At 41.0% G+C, this 18,252-nt stretch overlaps 3 protein-coding genes across 5 annotated transcripts; 1 reads left to right on the top strand and 2 right to left on the bottom strand.

Moving 5' to 3' along the window:
- The first annotated feature begins 5,935 nt into the window (after positions 1-5,935).
- Positions 5,936-14,431, top strand: LOC108600937 (transcription factor SPT20 homolog). Of its 3 annotated transcripts, XM_017988775.2 has the most exons (5): positions 7,404-7,654; positions 8,222-8,232; positions 9,139-9,789; positions 12,525-12,676; positions 12,750-14,431. In XM_017988775.2, exons 3-5 carry the CDS (start codon positions 9,213-9,215, stop codon positions 13,620-13,622), a joined length of 1,602 nt encoding a protein of 533 aa, XP_017844264.2. In that variant the 5' UTR covers positions 7,404-7,654; positions 8,222-8,232; positions 9,139-9,212; the 3' UTR covers positions 13,623-14,431. The 3 variants fall into 3 exon arrangements, with proteins under 3 accessions (XP_017844265.2, XP_017844264.2, XP_017844263.2); XM_017988776.2 differs by lacking the exons at positions 7,404-7,654; positions 8,222-8,232 and adding an exon at positions 5,936-6,381; XM_017988774.2 differs by lacking the exon at positions 8,222-8,232.
- On the bottom strand, positions 6,545-6,960 carry LOC108600938. The gene is made up of 2 exons (XM_017988777.2): positions 6,856-6,960; positions 6,545-6,802 (listed from the first exon to the last, which is right to left on the bottom strand). Exons 1-2 carry the CDS (start codon positions 6,926-6,928, stop codon positions 6,570-6,572), a joined length of 306 nt encoding a protein of 101 aa, XP_017844266.1. The 5' UTR covers positions 6,929-6,960; the 3' UTR covers positions 6,545-6,569.
- Positions 14,432-14,896: 465 nt separating the features above from the next.
- LOC108601056 lies at positions 14,897-18,215 on the bottom strand. Its single transcript, XM_017988947.1, has 8 exons — positions 17,724-18,215; positions 17,596-17,663; positions 16,981-17,533; positions 16,767-16,923; positions 16,493-16,695; positions 15,884-16,437; positions 15,606-15,817; positions 14,897-15,549 (listed from the first exon to the last, which is right to left on the bottom strand). The coding sequence occupies exons 1-8, from the start codon at positions 17,862-17,864 to the stop codon at positions 15,455-15,457; spliced, it is 1,983 nt and encodes a 660-aa protein (XP_017844436.1). The 5' UTR covers positions 17,865-18,215; the 3' UTR covers positions 14,897-15,454.
- Positions 18,216-18,252: the final 37 nt, after the last annotated feature.

Here is an 18,252-nt window from a genome sequence, read left to right as displayed (position 1 = left end):
CTCTGCTTTGAGGGACAGAGCAACTGTGTACCTGATTAGGGCGCTCTAATAACTTACGCTAATTAGTAATACAGTAGCATATTTATATTATGCGTCTGCAATTGTTGATACTTTTGAAGAGAAGGCTGCTGATAGCTCGATTATTATGCGTAAGTGTAATAGAAATCTATATTTACTGAGATTTCCTTGAGAGTCAGGTGAAGCTCTTAAAAGTCTTAATGTCATGTACATATATAAAACCAGAATTCTTGTAAATCTTGAAAACGAATTTACACAGCAATCAAAACTAAAATCTGGCCGACAAAGCGGATTAGCAACCAATTAAGACTGGGTATGAAATGCCCTCTACATTGCATCCTATTTCCAACTGTAGCGGCCAGTAAGATATACTTTTTATGCTCAGTCTGTGTCTAGATACTGTCTAAGCCGATGTTTTGTGTGCGGTGTGAGAGCTGCATTTGCTTTTATATATTTTAATTTAAATGATTTTATTTTATGCACATTTTATTTGTGACAACTAAGGGTTGATATTTTATGTATGGTATTAACCATATACAAGGATAAGTCATGCATATAAAATTCACATACATACATGTATATGCCAACACAGACAGCATATATTTGTTATATAGAAAATGCAACTAAAATGCTGTTTTTGTTGCTATTTTATGGGCAAAAACTGGTCTGGTAGCCGGCATACCAGCCTGTCTGAGTTCCCCATCCGCACCGCACCACACTGCACCGCACCGACTTTTTAGTTGCAGTTGCATTCAGTCTGGCCAGCAATTTTTGCCATTTCATTGCATTTTGTTTTGGGGCGCTTTGCTTGTGTAGAGTTTTGTTGCAATTTTGGGTTGTAGTAGTATGTTCACACATACGCTCACTCACTTACTCACATACATATATACATACAGACATGTACGCACATTGAGAAAGGCTGCGTAGAGAAAAACGCATAGCTGCATTTTGTGCTCTCTCCCTCTCTTTCTTTCTCGCACGCCCACAAACTAATACATGCACACGCACATCAGAATGACCTAGGCCTTAGGGTGCCTTCAATACATGTGTTTTACCTAGACACCTAGGTTTTATATGCATAAAGTAAATATTTTTTATATACGCATGCTTACACATAAGTCTATTCCCGTGTATGTGTGGTCGGTCTGTTTGTTTGTTTGTGTGATTGCGCTTTCTATATACAAATATATAAAATTTCAATGCATGTTTCTATGTAATTTTTTGTATCTGCTTCTCTTTTTAGTTTGATTTGTCAGCTAAAAATAATCATAAAATTTTCTGCCGCAAATTGTACAGTTGTGCGCAAAAGGTCACTTTGCTACATTAAACTTGCATATTTATCCTTACTTATTGTAAATACGTAGCATACTAATTGGGGCAACTGCAATAAACAAAACCCATGCTTGCCGCATTCCCATTTAAAAAAATATTTAAGTTCAATTTTATTAGCGCACCACGACAGACACATCCAAGTTTCAAATGAACACACGTCCTCACACGTATGTATATGCAACACACATCTATCTATTCGATGCCTTTGAGGCCATCATGTGGGGGGTTTTGTTTAGAATTTTAGATTTTAGCGCGTTTTAGAATTTTATGAATGAATTTTTGGCGCAGACTGCACCTCACAGACCAGCTCCATTCCCTTCGCCATGGCCTGGTCACGTCACCACTAAACATGCGCCCTAGTCGAGAGTAACTTTTAGTTTTTCGGTTAGTTCTCGGTTGGACGACTGGGGTACAGCTTGTGGGTGTTTTTTTTCTATACACTCGCTTATTGCGACCTTGGCCATTTGCCGGGAGTTTAGCTGGCTTCTGGTTGTTTAGAATTTTGTGCCAACGACGCTTGTAGTTTTGTTTGCACCGCTTTTTGCTCCATTTTTGCAATGACTATTGCAGTTGACACAAATATTCAATGGCCAACGTCAATGCCAAAAGCGTAGAAAGAGCTTCGAAAATGAGCATAAAGAATTGAGTGAAGCTTCTATCTTTGATCTCACAATACTGATTAAACTCGTGCTTTAAATATTTGTAATCTTTTTATTTAGTTTAAACAAGCTTGCTGCTACCGCTGGGGCAACTTAATCTAGTTATATATAAGGAAAAAAAATAACAAAGTGATCACGTGGGTCCATACATATGCTAAAATATTTGTAATCGGTAATAGAACCTACAATATCTTTGAAAAATTTGTATAAAACATAATAGGATAGGATAGTCTATATGTAGATACATTCACTTAGAAATGCACTGCAGTTTTCCAAAACTTAAATGGATATTTGAATATTTAAAAGAATATACAAGAGTTTCTATGCACAAATTGTTGTCTTACAGTTTTTACTTTAGCCATATTTTTGTCTCAGTATTCTTAGTTGGACTGAAATGCACACACCCACAAGCTACGACCATTACCAATCAGGATATGTAATATTGAATATCTGTTGTGAAAAAACTGTTGCATAGTTAAAGGCGGACTTTGTACTCAAACACTGATGACTGAGAGAGCATCGACAAAACGAGTACGAAAGAGAAGAGAAACTGAGCGAGCATACCCGGCATGAAACGAATAATATCGAGCCCGAATACTATACAAACGAGACAACAAATACAAAAGCGAAAGCTAGGCCTCTTTTCCTGTGGTATGTGTGTATGTATATGCGTATGCGTTCTGTCTGCGTGAGTGTGTGCATTGGCATTGGTAATTTAAGAGTCAGTGCGGCTATCAAACATATTTTGGAAAACAGTTTAGCATCCCCAATGTCCCGCCTGGCCATCGAACTTTATAAAGTTTTAGGTGCCTGGTCATCGGTGTAAAGAGCCTGCCAGCAGGCCTGTCGTTTCGTGTCGGACACGCATTCAAATCAGTTTATTTTATAACGTCAACAACGACACTACGCCACTAAATCTGTTCAACAACGTATCTGTCGATTTAATTCTTTCCTCTTTTTGATGTCGCGTTTTTACTTTCACGCGCTTAATTAAACTGTGGTGGATAACGACGGCAGTGCAGTGTTAAGATTAAATATATTTCAAGCTTCGACTCTTTATAAAAATAAATAAAATAGGAAGTGAGTTTTGCTACATATATGAAACCGCAAATTAATTTTATTATCAAAGCCAAGGCAATTTTGGTTTTAAAGTGCTTCCATTATTGTTTGAAAAAACATTTCGCCCTGTATTGTCTTCAATAGATTAACTTAAGTTAATAGAAACATTTTTGGTGTCATATTTATGACCCAGTTGCTGTCACCTAACCACTAGGTAGTAAGCTTATTGTAAATAAGCTTCATTTCGACGTGTAAATAATACGTGTAAGTAAATAATTTGGCTAATCTCAATAATGTTATCGACGATCTATGCTCAAGAAATTTTTGATTTCAAGGAGAAATAAGATGCATTAGCTTAGAGGAAATTATTTTCCCATAAGACTACAAAGGATGCCGATTGCACTGTTGAAATAAAGGCGTAGATAGGAATTTAAAAAAGAGTTATTAAATGTATGTATATTCTTTCTTTCTTTAAATCATAGAGAGCGGACAAAAGTGTGACAAGATTTTCCTGAATCAGCAAGAGCATTCCATATTTTGTGCAAGATTGGTTTCCAATTGTCTACAGATAGACAATTGGGATAGTCTGACTGGCTGTTTGTAATGCTGGCAATATAAATTAATTTAAAAAATTTTAAAATGTCAGCAAGCGCACCCCGCTGTCCATATGGAAAATTAAAATGTGAATATTTCCTAAGTTTTTTTCCTTCATTTTACTCCCACAAAAAAGAAAACGGAAAAAATGTATCATATTTTTGGCCAATATTAAAATATTCAGAACTATCGGATATATAGACTATATATGTATTTAGTCTATAAAAAAAAATTGGAAAAATGTATCATATTTTTGACCAATATCAAAATACAAAATATGATAAGATTTTTCCTATTTGAATGACACCATCAAATTTATAAGACTACGAATCGGACACACTAAGCTGACACACAGCCACCTATTTGAAAAAACACCCCATCCTACATACCAATATATGCAATCATAACCTAACCTTATCCACATATTCCCAGAATGTCCTCGTTACGTTAAATAACAAGTGGACAGGTTAAAGTTGGGCGCCACCAACATTTAAATACACTTTGACTAGGATCGAAGCAAACACACGCATGCACTCACAAACACATACACACAAAACCGCTAACGCGTCACAGCTCGTTTCGTGCTGTAGCGTCAGCAGCGAAACGCGCCGCTGCGTCGCAGCGACGTTAGTAAGGGCGCGTCAGCACTGCACCCCGCTGTCTATAAATTGAAAAATTGAAATGTGAGTAATTAAAATATTTTTTACTATTGTTACTAACGCGCTTTCGTTAAAAACATACTATTGCTATTTGTGATTTATTTTTGATTTATTCCAGATTTTAAAAGATTTTTCTACTGCCTTATATATTTTTTTTTCGATTTGCGTGGGAGGGGGGAGAAATAAAAAAAAAATAAAATAAAAGCGTTCGGGGTTTGCATATAGAGCACCTATATATACCAAATTGGTTGCTCTAGCTCTATAGTTGCAAACAGTTGCTCAAAACCATTCAAGCGGACAGGAACGGACATGGCTATAAATCACTCAGCTCGTCGATGCTGGATCAAGAAATATATATACTTTATGGGTCTGCCACGCCTCCTTCTCCTGTTACATACATTGGAGCAACTTCATAATACCCATTTTTCATTTCAAAAATGTCAAAGTGTATAAAAAGAAATATTAGATCCCAAAAATATAGACAGAACAATCCAATTTCTAAATTCCATAAACCTTTACAATAGCATATAAGGTAAATTTAGTTTAATTAGGTACAAAAATAAACCAAGAAGCAGAAAGCCACTTTAACTATTGCTTAACACAAACCAAAAATTTCCCGCACTTTGTAATTACAAGCAGTTTCTTTATAATAATAATATAAAAAAAAAAATGAAGGAAAAGAACTGTTTAATGTAAGCAAATTACTTCGGAAATAGGAGAGCTTACCAAAAAATTGGATTCCCCAGCTCTTGCTCACACAAATGGAAGGACGTACAGACGGACATGGCGATATCGACTGCCTATGCTTTGCTGATCAAGAATATGTATACCTTATGGGGTCTGCCACGCCTCCTTCTTCCTGTAACATAAATTGCACAACTTCGTATTTTTTAATTTTTATAAAAATGTCAGTGTAAATCTGGCTCAGACCGGTTTCAAACTTTATTTCTATTGGTGTCTAACAATGTAATTTAATCGACTGGAATGGCCTCCGATCAAACAAGTAAAAACACTTGTGGGAAGATAAAGAGAGATAGAGTCAAAATCAACAACAACAACAAAGATGCACGACTAACATTGGAATATTTGCATGCAAGGCGAAATCATAGAAATCAGGCGACGCACACGGATTCCAGGGGAGTCGCGACTTTAGCGCTATTGGCGCTGCTGGCAATAAAGCAATGCCAGGCGCCCATACCCAAGAGAGGTAAATTCACTTAGTGAACATACAGACTGAAATCAGGCTGCTTGGAGTGTGAGCGGAGGTGGAGCTTTAGGACGCTGCACTCGGCATTCATTAAGAACCAAAACCGAGCACACGACTTTGCCCCAGTGCGAAGGGCAACAATTACATGGATTTGTGGCTGAGGTCAACAGAAGTGCAGTTCTCCCAGCTGCTCAATTTATTATCTGCATGCCTCTACTTGTGTTCGTTTGTTTGTTTGTATGTATTTGTATATGTGTGTGTGTGTGTGTGCATTTGTATGTAAGTGCGCGCGCTTGATTGGGGTGCATTGCGTCATCGTCGTTGTCGCTGTCGCTGTCGCTATCGTCATCGTGAGCAGCAAACAAGTCGCGTCCGCGTCTGGTCCGCGTTTCACCCGCCTCATCTGGACAATCCAAAAGCGAATGTGTTACAATTGGATAGACGGCCGTGTTGCGGAGCCAGTGTCAAGTGGGTGCCCCTCCATGCTCTTTCACTCCAACCCGATGCACTTTCGTCGAGCCAGAGCACGCGTTTTGGCAAGACGAAATGAGGCTGAGTGCAAGTCGCGCCTGTCGTGCCCGTCGCGTTGTTGTGTTTATCCTCACTCAGTCGCTGTGTGCGTGCGTGTATATGCAAGTTAACGCGTCTCCGTGCATTTGTGTGTGTGGCATGAAAGTGAAATTCCGCCACACGGTAGCCGCAGAGGCAACAACCGAAAAGCCAATGGTCGTTGGTGTTGCTGTAGCTGTTGCCGTTGCTGTTGCGTTCCCTATGTCCTCGTCGTGGCCGTGACCCGTCTACAGAATGCACTCAGTCGCATTCAAACATACAATACATACACATTGCTATATATGTATGTATGTATATAAATACAGAGATTGTTTGGCAGCAACAGGAAACGCGGTCACACACACACACACACACACCCACGCATACATATATGTATACAGCTGAGCACGTTGGCGAAATGTGTGTTAAAGTGCGCTCGAGTCTTGAAACAATGCACGGTTACCCGATAGTGTTTATTGTGCTTATTGAAATTCAATTATAGTATGTACGCAACAGAGCTGAGTTTATAGACTCCTGTTTCAGCAAAGGCGTTGCATGTCTTTTCACACAACGACCTTCCACCTTGCGAAACCCTCGCCGACATACGCACTTTGGATTATAGCAAAAGTTGGCTGCTGGACAGTGCTCACTAGTGGGGCAGTCAGCGATCATGCAGCTTACTTCCTCGTTGTTAGCACATGCCATGCCAACAACTTCATAATTGTCTGAAAGGAACACAACATTAAAGCCAAGCCTTTTGGCGTCTTAGAGTATTCACCATTTAATAAATTGCAACAAACAAAGTCGAAGCCCATGAGAGCACCGAGAATGCGAAGCAACAAGCAGCGCATGACTACATCCACAGCACTATGGAAAACGCAGTTAAAGAACTCGGACAATGGAGCGAACTAATTAAGATTTTTAAAGCTATTTCGAATCGATTATATTTGGTATAATTAAGAAGTAAAAATACATGCAGATGTATGATGTTAAATAACTAAAATCATTTTCCTGTTAAAAGTGTCTTGACTTGAAATTTGAACTCAGACTTACATATATACTTTTGGTAAATGGAATGTACTTATGTATACTGTGTAGATTGCATGTCCGGATCAAACAAATTTTTAGGCATTTTTAATTCTATTGCACTGTGTTTATTTACGAAAGTACAAGTTGTAAATTCGAAACTATATAGTAAGAGAGCAAATGACTTTCTCTCTCTCTCTCTCTCTCTTTCTCTCTCTGCATATAAAACAATTGTCTGCGAAATACACGAAGCGTTTGACTCGTAACTCTCACACACACACACACACAGATACACACTCACGAACTGACATGTACGCGAATAACAGTTAGTGGAGAAGTTGGAGTGAACAAATGATATGGCGGCGGGTCGTCGGCTCGGTCAGTAGCAAACATACGCCACACGCCGTTAGGTGGCCCTGTCGTGGTGCGGCAGCCGGAATACAGACGTAGAAGCGCATCTCTGCTGAGGGTTGCATGTGGTGGAGACGGAGGCACACTCAGACTGCAGCCGCAGTCCCAATCGCGGCGACGACAGCAAAGATTTTGCAGCGGTAATAGAGTAACCTCACCCCGGAAATCTCCACACCTACGCGGCCTAGCGAGGCAACAATGCAAAATTGTATTTGTCGTTTTTTGCCATAAAACCTCTCTCTCTCTTTCTCTCTGACTCACGTCAGTGTTCTATGTACGTGTATGCAAGGATTGTGACCGCGTAATAACAAGGAAAGGACAAAAAAAAATACAAAAATACAAATATTAAAAACGAAATATGTACATAAAATCGGTTGCACTTTCACACTGCAAGCACCGCTCCAATCGGCTGTGGCGGGGTCGGCGCTAACGTAGACGCCGACATAAGCGTCGGCATTTCTTTGTGCACAACGCCATCGCCTTTTGCTACTTTCCTCACTTTGTCCTCTTTCATTGTGTCACGCGTTCGCGAGAACTCTAAAAATAAATTATGTATATGCCTACATACTTACATCATCTGTGGCTATGTACATACATAACAAAATCGAGTGAAAGTCCTTTCGACAATAGTAAACTTGTTAAGAAAAAAATTAATATTTTAAGAAAACTAAAAAGGTTTTTTTGTTTTGAATTGTTGCGCTATCTAGCCAGAAATGAGGTGCGATTTACAAACATATGCATGAAATTACAAACATTATACAAACATACATACATATTACATTACTGCGTGTAGTCTCTCTCAATTAAAGGCGACTCTAAATTACGTATTTTATGAAAATCGATATGCGCACATATTTGCGAATACTATTTTATCGTTTACTGGCGTAAAGTTTATAATACATGCATACATTTGTATGACATGTACATGTATTTGTTTATTTTATTGGATTTATTCACGAAGTACTGTTACAAAGTTACAAGCATCTACACATACATATACATACATATGTATATATGATTGTAATTTCGTATAGGACAACCCTTACCTAATCTCAATGTGCCGACAATCTAAAAGAGCGACCAATCGCACTGTGGGGCAAAGTATTAGTTTTATGAAAATTCGATATTCCATTAAGCAATTTGATTAACAGCTTTGCGAAAGTATCCGTGAAAATTAAGCACAAGAGCGTTAAGTGCAGTAACTTTGTAGTTTTTCTTTATCCAAATTCCCAATCTCAAGCCACTATACATAGTTATTCAGTTTCAGTTTCGGTACATTCTCACCTTGCGCGCTCTTTTTGTGTTGCAGCTCACGAGGCCGGTAAATGTACGTATGTATATATACATACATACGTACATACATATGTACATGTACGCTTTTGGACTCTGTTGCGTGTAGTATAGCTTTGAGCGTCTGAGCGAATTTTAGCAGTCAAAATAATAACAGAATGCGCCTTGTTTTCACTTTTCATTAGGAACGCGCATCAATATCCGTTGATGCTTTGCAAAAATGCTTAACTATGTAAATGCATGCATGCATACATGAAAATAAACCAGACTTTAATATCTTAGTTTTGGATAATTTTACTAAAAAGTCATATTAATTCCATGCATTTAATCGCAGTTGCCCCGAAAACGACGAACAATTAAACTAATAGGCCCACGCTATAGATCGGCAAGTCCAGCAACGAACGCACAATGAATTTTACACCCTTTGGGAACACCTTTCCCGGGCTTCCGCAGTTTACTGCGACGTCTGCCCCTCTGGTATCGACGGTAACTGCCGCTGTGGCTGTCACAGACGCCGATGTGACTGCGGCCGCCAATAATCAGCAGCAGCAGCAGCAACAAGAGCCTGGCGCTGGCAATCGCTATCAACCACAACAACAACAACAACAACAACAGCAGCAGCAGCAGGTGACCTCAGGAATGAGCTTGACGCACTTTAACCAACCCAGTATGAGCAGCGGTCAAGCCAGCAGTAACGCAGCAAGCAACAAATTTCGCAGCGGACAGGACGAGAGCGACAAGTACAATGGCCACCTTGTTGCCACTGGAGTTGCGACACAACAGCAGACGCAATATACAACAATTTATGCGCCTAGTGCAACAGCCAGCGCAGCAGATTCATTACAGGCAAGCACTTCTTCTCAACAACAACAGCAGCAGCAGCAACAACAACAACAGCAACAGCAGCAGCAGTTACAACAGCAACAAGTTGTGGCTCCACAAGAGTTGACACAAGACCTATGTAATGCCATACTACAACAACAAGGTAATCAGGCAAAGAACCCTCTAGTTTCCAATAATTGATTGGGACTAACAACCTAACTTAGTGACCTCAAGAAAGGACAACCCTTGGTGGAGCCAGGAGCTAGAGATGTTAGGAAACTGTTTATTACAGCAAAGAGTAGTGTGGGCAGTTGGCATCGCTATACTGCCAAACTTACAGTCTATAATAAAAAAATAAGGAAGAGCAAGCGAGCCCACTTTCGCAAGTTCCGTACCAACACAGAAAAGACACCACCAGCAGCGAGGGTGTTCAATGCGATTTCAAACACAAGGGGCATTCAAGAACTCTGCCTAAAGAAATCGGACGGTACGTTCACGGAGAATGAGGAAGAGAAGGCTAGGCTTCTAATTCTTACACATTTTCCCATGAGCATAGTACAGATACACTAATAGAGAGGGAACCAGTCTGGTCTGCAGCCAGAAGACCTAACTGGAAAATAGCCCCAGATATAGTAAAAGAAAACAGGATACGGTGGTCAATTGGCACCTTCATGTCATATAAGGATCCGGGCGTAGACGGGATATCACCGATGCATCTACAAAAAGGACTGTAGCTGCTAATGTCGTATCTTATTAGAATATTTAGGGGCAGGGTATATACCTAATGCCTGGAGAGTAGCGTTATCTTCTTCCCAAAGGTTGGGAAGAAAGATCCCTTTCAACCAAAATCCTTTCGGCCGATAAGTCTTACTTCCCTCCTACTTAAAACCCATGAAAAAGAGAAGACTGTCCATTACATAAGAACCAACATGCGTACAGAGCAGGCAGATCTACGGAATCAGCGCTAGTGGAACTCACGAGCTCTCTAAATAGGTCAGTAAAGGCTAAGGAGATTGCCTTCGGTGCCTTCATGGACATAGAGGGAGCTTTTGACAACACAGCACATGACGTAGTAGTGAGAGCACTGATCAAAAGAAGAGTAGAGAATGGACTAGTGAGGTGGCTAGAACGCTTACTAGACTCCAGAATAGCAGAGGTGACAGTGGGTACCTTAACAGTCAGAGCCCGAACTACAAGGGGATGTCCGCAAGGAGGCGTTCTATCGCCGATCATGTGGAGCTTAGTAGTTGATGAGCTCCTTGAAACTCTTGCAGACAACTGGTTTGAGTGCCTAGGTTACGCAGACGACATTACCATTGTCTGCAAGGGAAAATATGTACACACATTATGTGAAAGGGTCATGCTGGGACTAAAACTAAGCGTGCAAAAGCGTGTTGCTGAGCATAAATCCAGCCATAGTTTTCACCAATAGATATAAACTGGAATCGCTGCAGCCAATCAAAATTGGAGATGCGACAATACAGCTTTCCAACGAAGTCAAGTATCTAGGCGTAATACTCCATAGTAGGTCAAAGTGGAAACGCCAATTGCCAGGAAGGCAACCATGGCTGTAATGAGCGGCTTTCTGGGTCTCTCTCCAAAGATACTCATGTGGATGTATATAACGATGGTACGACCAATTTATAGCTACGGTGCTGTGGTATGGGCTGAGCGGGCAAAACTGGTATGTGCGAAAAGGTCTCTGAGCAAACTTTAGAGATTGGATCGGGCGCCATGCGCACATGCCCGTCTACAGCATTGGATGTGCTACTTGGGTTGCCACCATAGCACATCTACATAATGCAGTGTGCGAAAAGAGCAAGTTTTAGAATCCAGGGAAGTGTGCAAGTAGGGGAGCGCCTCTACCCTCATGGCACAACTCCCTCAGGACATAACAGATATTAAATACAGTTTCACTAAGTTCTTCAATACTGAAATACGTAATAAGACAGAATGGAAAGGCTTATCTAACACCTATAGTGTGAAAACACATGCCATTAGGTGGTATACAGATGGGTCACTTACTGAAAACGGGGCAGGAGCAGGAGTATGCGGACCCAAATTCAAGTATCATAAGCCGCTAGGAAAATTTACAGGCATCTTCCAAGCGGAAATACACGCAATAGAAAGATGTGCAGCTTTCAACACGGAAAGAGCCTACACGAATAGGGACATTGCCATCTTCTCGGACAGCCAAGCAGCAATCAAATCACTGCTTGCTCACAAGGTAGTCTCGAGACTAGTATGGCAATGTCTAGATTCACTCAACAACATGGGTAGAACCAACAGGGTGACCATTTACTGGGTCCCAGGCCACGCCGGAATCCCAGGAAATGAGGTTGCTGACGAACTAGCCAGGAAGGGAGCAAGCTCTACATTCTGGGGACCGGAGCCTTTTTGTGGGCTTGGGTCAAGCAACTCAGCGGAAGAGCGAGAACTGGTAGGAAAAATCGCTAGGAGCCAGACACAGTAAAATACTGATGGGCGGCTATGACACAAAACGTACCGTCGATTGTCTGAATTTGAGCAAAAACTCACTTAGGATAGTTACAGGCTTCCTAACGGGACAATGCAGACTGCGTAAACATCTGCACAAACTAAAAATTGTGGACGATGCTTTATGCAGACTCTGTCTAGAACATGACGAAACTCCAGAGCACCTACTGGAGGAGTGTCCTGCGCTCTGCAGATTCAGACTTAATCAGTTGGGGACTCATACCCTAGATACAAGACAGATGAGGAACCTGAAACCAGGACAAATTTTGGCATTTCTGCACAAAATAGGGCTGGATAGAGAACTTTAACTCATCTACCAGTGGGAGGCACAATAGATCTTTTAGGTCGCAGCGCACTTTTCTCCAAATAATAGTAATAAACAACCTAACTTTAACGTTTCAGTGCTACAGAATACCTCCTGGCAAACACTCACGCCTGGCACCACCGTTGCAGACTACCTTTCGCATCTTCCAGCCAATACATTGCCATTGTCACTGCATCACTTTCTCAAGTATTCGGCGGAGACCATCAAGAAAGAGAACCCACAAAATGTGGTATGAGAAATTGTTAAGATTCTATACATTTGCATTTGAAATATTGTGGCTCTGATTGAAAATGACATTCCAGGTACTGCAGGTACAGACGGGACCAGCAGCGACAATTGGCATAAATACGATTGGCACCACCACAACCATTAGTATACCTCCTCAACAAGACCAACAGCAGCAGTCGTTGCAACAACTGCAACAAACACAACAACAGGTAACGCTTCAGTTGCAGGCACAAGGCGCTGCTGCTAGCAGTTCCACGGCGGTGAGTGGCGCGCCGAAAAAGAAGAAGCGTAAAAAGCGCTCTAAGGAGCGCAAGCCAAAGCTGCGGCCGGGTGAAATTCGCATGAGCACTGCTCTTGACGGCAGTCCGCTCTTTATGTGCCCAGAATGTCACGTTGCTTACCCAGAACCTGAGCTGCTTGAGGTGCATTTGGTCGGTCATAATTTGGAGCGACGATACGTTTGCGATATCTGCCAGGCCACGCTCAAGCGCAAGGATCACTTAACGCGCCACAAGCAATCCCACAACCCGGAACGTCCTTATATCTGCACCGTTTGCCTTAAGGCCTTCAAGCGCAAGGAGCAGCTCAGCTTGCACTTTGTCATACACTCGGGCGAGAAGCGTCATCAGTGCCACGAATGCGGGAAAGGCTTTTATCGCAAGGATCATCTGCGAAAGCACACACGCTCCCACATTGCACGAAGAGTCAAGGCAGAGCTCAACAGCCATGTGCGGCGCGAAAATGGGACAAGCATGTTGCAGCCTGTGGTGACAGCGGCTACAACGGCCGCAGTGCAGCATGCTAACCAACAACAGCTGCAATTGCAACAACAGCAGCAACAACAACAGCAACAACATCAGCAACAGCAGCAGCAACATCACATTGTTGTCAGCCAACAGCAACAGGAACAGCAGACTAGTGGACAGCAACAGCAACTAATAAATTAGCCCAATGATTTTTGTAAGGTCAGTTAAAGCAAAATTTCATAATTGAATGACATTTGATCTAAATGTTGGCAACAACTCAAAATTAACTTTCGGCTCAAAAGAGAAAACACATACTCACGGTAAAACCCACTCGGTCCACCCAATTTAATTGACTCTCACAAATCGGATATATCAGCAAGTGGCAATAGCCATAATTTGTACAATACTCTTCATGCTATCCTGGAACACTGTACAATTATTTTTAGCAAACAAGTAAAATATGTTTTACATAGCTTAGTAATACTCAAAGAGCAAGAGCCACCAAGGTGCTAAGCGACTGGGACCAACATAGAGAGAACATATTTTAATACTAATTTTTTGATTGTGTCCATTTAGTTTGTAAATTGAAAAGCGAATTTAAATTGTGGAATTTGATCGAGCAGTTGACTACAATATTAAATAAGTTTACACAATGTCAGTGATATTATGTATGTATTATATGGTAAATTTGTAATGGCATAAAACTTCTCCTACGTTCAGTTCAGGTCCCAGCTGGCCGATCTTAAGGTCTTTCGGCTCGCAGTCTCCACAAACAAGTTCTTTATCAGAAGAAAATAAAACAATTACAAGATATTATAATTTTAAATGCGACGAGCGTAATTAGGGGAAAATATTTTTGTAAAAACTAATTTAATAAATTTAAGTACGAATGTGTATATTATGAATGCGGTGTAAATGAAAGACTATATATTTCTGTACATGTATTAACTAAGCAACGCAATTTAGAATTACAGATACGAACTATAAATGTAATAAAAGAAAACTTTTTATAACACGAATTTCTGCATTTTGTAATTACAAAATCATAATATTGTTCCTTAACATATTCACATATACATCGAAAAATGCGACGACTGCGGTTTATAAATAAGTTTATTCGAAGGACTGCCCCGAATGTCCAACTATGGATTCGATTCAAGTAAATTAAGGTCCTCTTTAATTTACATGAGATTTATGAAAATGCAATATACCTGATCGTTTTACACCTTGTTTTATTTTTGTTATGCTTGGTATTTTATTAGACATGCGAGCTATAACTAAGTCAAAATAAATTCTGAAATGCACAATTTTTGAGTAAATAAATATTTCGAATTCTGTTTTCGTTGTCTTGTTGATTTCAATTCAATTAATAATTTACAACACCTATATGCTAAGTATTATTTAAAAATACATCGTATGTACAGCAAGATTACGATTATATGCACCATTTTTTTTTTTAATATTATTTATTCAAATAAACTGTATTTTATAATAGTAAATTGTGTATATTTAATGCATTAGCTCGATCGCATGTAAATTTAAAGGTGCATGCGTGTACTTCCTTGGGCTGTTTTATGTTCTAAATGTGACTTATCTAAGCCGCACAGCTTAAACTACATACGTACAATTATTTTAAAAATACACATTAATTTTACGTAAGAAAATAAAACAGGAAGGGGGAGTACCACTACATCGCAGAGGAGATGACCGAAAATGAGTGAAAGAATAAGCTCATACCAAAAAATTTGTTTTGTGCTTGATTACAATCAAATCTGTCAGTGCTTAATGCTATCCAACATTTCTTATGCATCCATAAATGTATTTGTGTTGTGTTCCGTTATGTATGTACTTGAGGTTGGGTGCCAACATATTTCTGCCGGCACTTGCACCCATTAATTTTTAATATTTGCAAAAGTCCATGTTCATGTGAGAGTGTTTTTGGTTAATTTCTGCATTGTGTTTTGCTTTCATTGCGAAAAGTAGAATTCAATCACTGTACAAAGAACGATCTGGAGTTCTTATATCTGGAGTTCTTATGGCCCGCACAGATACTTTCGCTTCTGATCATCCATATAATCACGTGTGGACATTTGTATAGCACGTTGGAGCATCTCATTCTCGTTAAAGCCTGCAGCAATTAATCAAAAGTAAGCTTAAATGTAAGGGCGATTCCTAAGTATTTACCATCGTTAGCATAGGAGGACTCAAGTAATTCTTGATAGAACGTCGAACTGTGTTTGTTTGGTGACTGGGGATCACTGCGCTTCTGCGGCGATTGCGATGACTGCTTCGATGTACATGGCCTCTGTTCCGCATCGGGAGTATGTGCACGAGGAGCTGCAGGAGCTGAATCGCGCTTGGGGCTTTTATGCATTGGTGACTCAGCTGCCTCTAGGCTGTATTCATAAATATTATTGTTAAGCTTTTTGAAGAGCACCTTAACCATACTGTTTCTTATTTACCTATTTCCAGCCTCACGTAACTCATGGCGGCGTTTCTTGCTGCTACGCAGTGCATTGACACGGCGGTGCGATTTCGCCATCTTTGTAGAACGTTGTGCACTTGCGGTACTTGGGGAAACATTGCCATTGGTACAGCCAGCACCACAGTGACCCACTGAGCTTGTGCTGCTCAGGTCTGTGGCATCACTTTCATAACCGCACTGCTCGCTACCTTCTGGAGTTAGTTTGTGTCCAAACTGGCCAAGTGTCTTAGGAGTTAATGCAAAACTGGCTGGAGCATCCCCGCTATTAGCCCCGGTCAGCAAGCCGTTTGTATTAGTGCTACCACAGCCACCGTCACTTGAATACTTAGATGGCGAGGCATCCGAGTTGTTCAGCGCTTCGGCCGACGTCACAGTAGAGGATGTAGCCGAACCCGCGGCTGTCTTTGTGCTGCGCGAACGTTGCATATTATCACGACACCACTGCAAATATGACTCGCGTGCGATTTGTTCCTCTATTGCCTCATTGGTGGCCTCCCAGTCTGTTGTCTTTAGTTTGTCCTCGAACATGGTCTGTAGAAATAATGTCAGTGAACGGGATGGTATGAAATAGCAGACTTTGACTCACCTGTTCGATTTCCAGCTGCTCGCTTAGGCGCACTGCTTCTTTTGTTTGGAACTCGGGCTTGTAACCAGCCAATCCCAGGCCGACTCCAACAGTAGCATTGTATGGATCGAGAATAGCATTGTAATGCGAGCCTCGTTGATAGGACAGTCGAAGTGGTGGGTAACCAGCCTGGGATTGCTCGGAATTGAAAATGTTGATGGGTGCTGGAAATACAGATCGGCACTTAAATTAGTTTGGGTTGTATAATGCAAGCAACCGCCCCAAACGCACTTACTCGACTGATAACAGTAGACCTCCACAGTACGGCTGTATATTTCTGATATGGCCTGTATCTCTATGTGATTCCCGTGCGCGTCGCGAGCTCGTTTTCTCTGGATGTAGCTGTTAATGTCCTCTGTGACAAACTGCCCAAAGTACTCCCGATTTTCGTTCTGAAACAGCAATGTGCTGAATAATTATTACAGTTTAAATTAAATAATCAATCTCACAATATAGTCCATAGTATGCTGACGTATTTCATCGTGCATTTCTTCGTCGCCGTAGATCTGTAGGGATATGGAGCGAAACAGGCAGGCTCCGTCCTCCTCCACTGGCTTTAGCTCGTAACCGCGTTGCTCCATGCATTTCGCAAACTCCTCATCGCGTCGCTTCCATTCATCAACTGAAATGGTCCGGCCCTTTGGCTGCAGATGCTCATCGCCACTATTATAGCCTGAAAAGGTGTCCTCCACGGCCTTAAGCAAATTTGTCGCCGCAACAGCTGGTGTCATTTGAGCCTGTACTTTCGGTATACTAGCGCCGCCAAGCCCCAAATGATCTGGTGACTTACGCCCTACAGCAATAGGACTGTTATTACCAGCAGTAGTGGCTCCGACAGCTGTTCCCACAGCATGTGGTGTGCTACACTTGTTTGCCGCCACGACTGCAACACTTCCACTCACCACAGTCGGATGATTCAGGCTTAGTTTCTCACGTTCCAAGCGATCACGCTTGTGATGATGTGCGTGGCTGTCATGATGCTCCCGACGTTTTGAGCGAGAGCTGTTAAAAACATAATGTAATATTGTCAGAAACGATCCTTAGCATTCGTCATGAGTATTCACCTTTTATGTGGGCTGCAACGGTGTGTACGTGCGAGTTCATCGTATACCTCGTTACGACGCTGTGGACTCTGAAACATAAAGAAAATAATTGTACTAATATGGAAATCTCTGTTAAGTAACAAACGTACCTGACTGTCAATGACGACATTGCGATGAGCCTGATTCACTACAGATTGTTCCACATTAACTTGACCAGCCACATGCCCTTCAGGCGCGTCTGAATCGACGACACGCTTGGCACTAGGAGCAGTAACTGGCTTGATAGTCATCGTTTGTCTATTCCAAGCTACCACGCAATACGAAAATGTCAACTATTACAATGCTTTGTCTTTTTGTTAGCAAAAGATGCAAGCGTTTTTATGACATATATGTTTGTAAATGTCAATTTGCCTAGCTGATGCCAGCTTAAATTAGCCTAATGTTATGTTAACTGTGTGTCGATGTTTAAATATGTATGTGTAACACAATTACACCTAGCAGAGAGTTCTTTGTCCCTGTGGCACACACTGTTAATATTGCTGGCGATTACTTCAGCTCGCTACAAAACACACAAATTACAAATATATAACTGATGCTTGCTGTTCTGAGTTAAGTTGTCGTTTGCACAATGAAAATGAAATATTCCACATAGCCACTTATTATAAACATTCTTTAATA

The sequence above is a fragment of the Drosophila busckii genome, unplaced genomic scaffold (assembly GCF_011750605.1).
Source record: "Drosophila busckii strain San Diego stock center, stock number 13000-0081.31 unplaced genomic scaffold, ASM1175060v1 chrUn_07, whole genome shotgun sequence".
In the NCBI taxonomy this organism is placed as follows: domain Eukaryota; kingdom Metazoa; phylum Arthropoda; class Insecta; order Diptera; family Drosophilidae; genus Drosophila; species Drosophila busckii.
The sequence above is the reverse complement of the archived record's forward strand: the minus strand, read 5'-3'. Positions and strand labels throughout refer to the sequence as shown.

Bases quoted from the DNA above. Each gene is read 5' to 3' on its own strand.
- LOC108600938 (XM_017988777.2), bottom strand. From the start codon at position 6,928: ATGCGCTGCTTGTTGCTTCGCATTCTCGGTGCTCTCATGGGCTTCGAC. The intron at 6,803-6,855 runs GTGAATACTCTA...TGTTCCTTTCAG, and splicing joins TTGTTGCAATTTATTAAATG to ACAATTATGAAGTTGTTGGC.
- LOC108600937 (XM_017988776.2), top strand. From the start codon at position 9,213: ATGAATTTTACACCCTTTGGGAACACCTTTCCCGGGCTTCCGCAGTTT. The intron at 9,790-12,524 runs GTAATCAGGCAA...TTAACGTTTCAG, and splicing joins TGCCATACTACAACAACAAG to TGCTACAGAATACCTCCTGG. The intron at 12,677-12,749 runs GTATGAGAAATT...ATGACATTCCAG, and splicing joins AAGAGAACCCACAAAATGTG to GTACTGCAGGTACAGACGGG.
- LOC108601056 (XM_017988947.1), bottom strand. From the start codon at position 17,864: ATGACTATCAAGCCAGTTACTGCTCCTAGTGCCAAGCGTGTCGTCGAT. The intron at 17,664-17,723 runs GTACGTTTGTTA...TTTATGTTTCAG, and splicing joins ATGTCGTCATTGACAGTCAG to AGTCCACAGCGTCGTAACGA. The intron at 15,550-15,605 runs GTAAATACTTAG...TAATTGCTGCAG, and splicing joins GTCCTCCTATGCTAACGATG to GCTTTAACGAGAATGAGATG.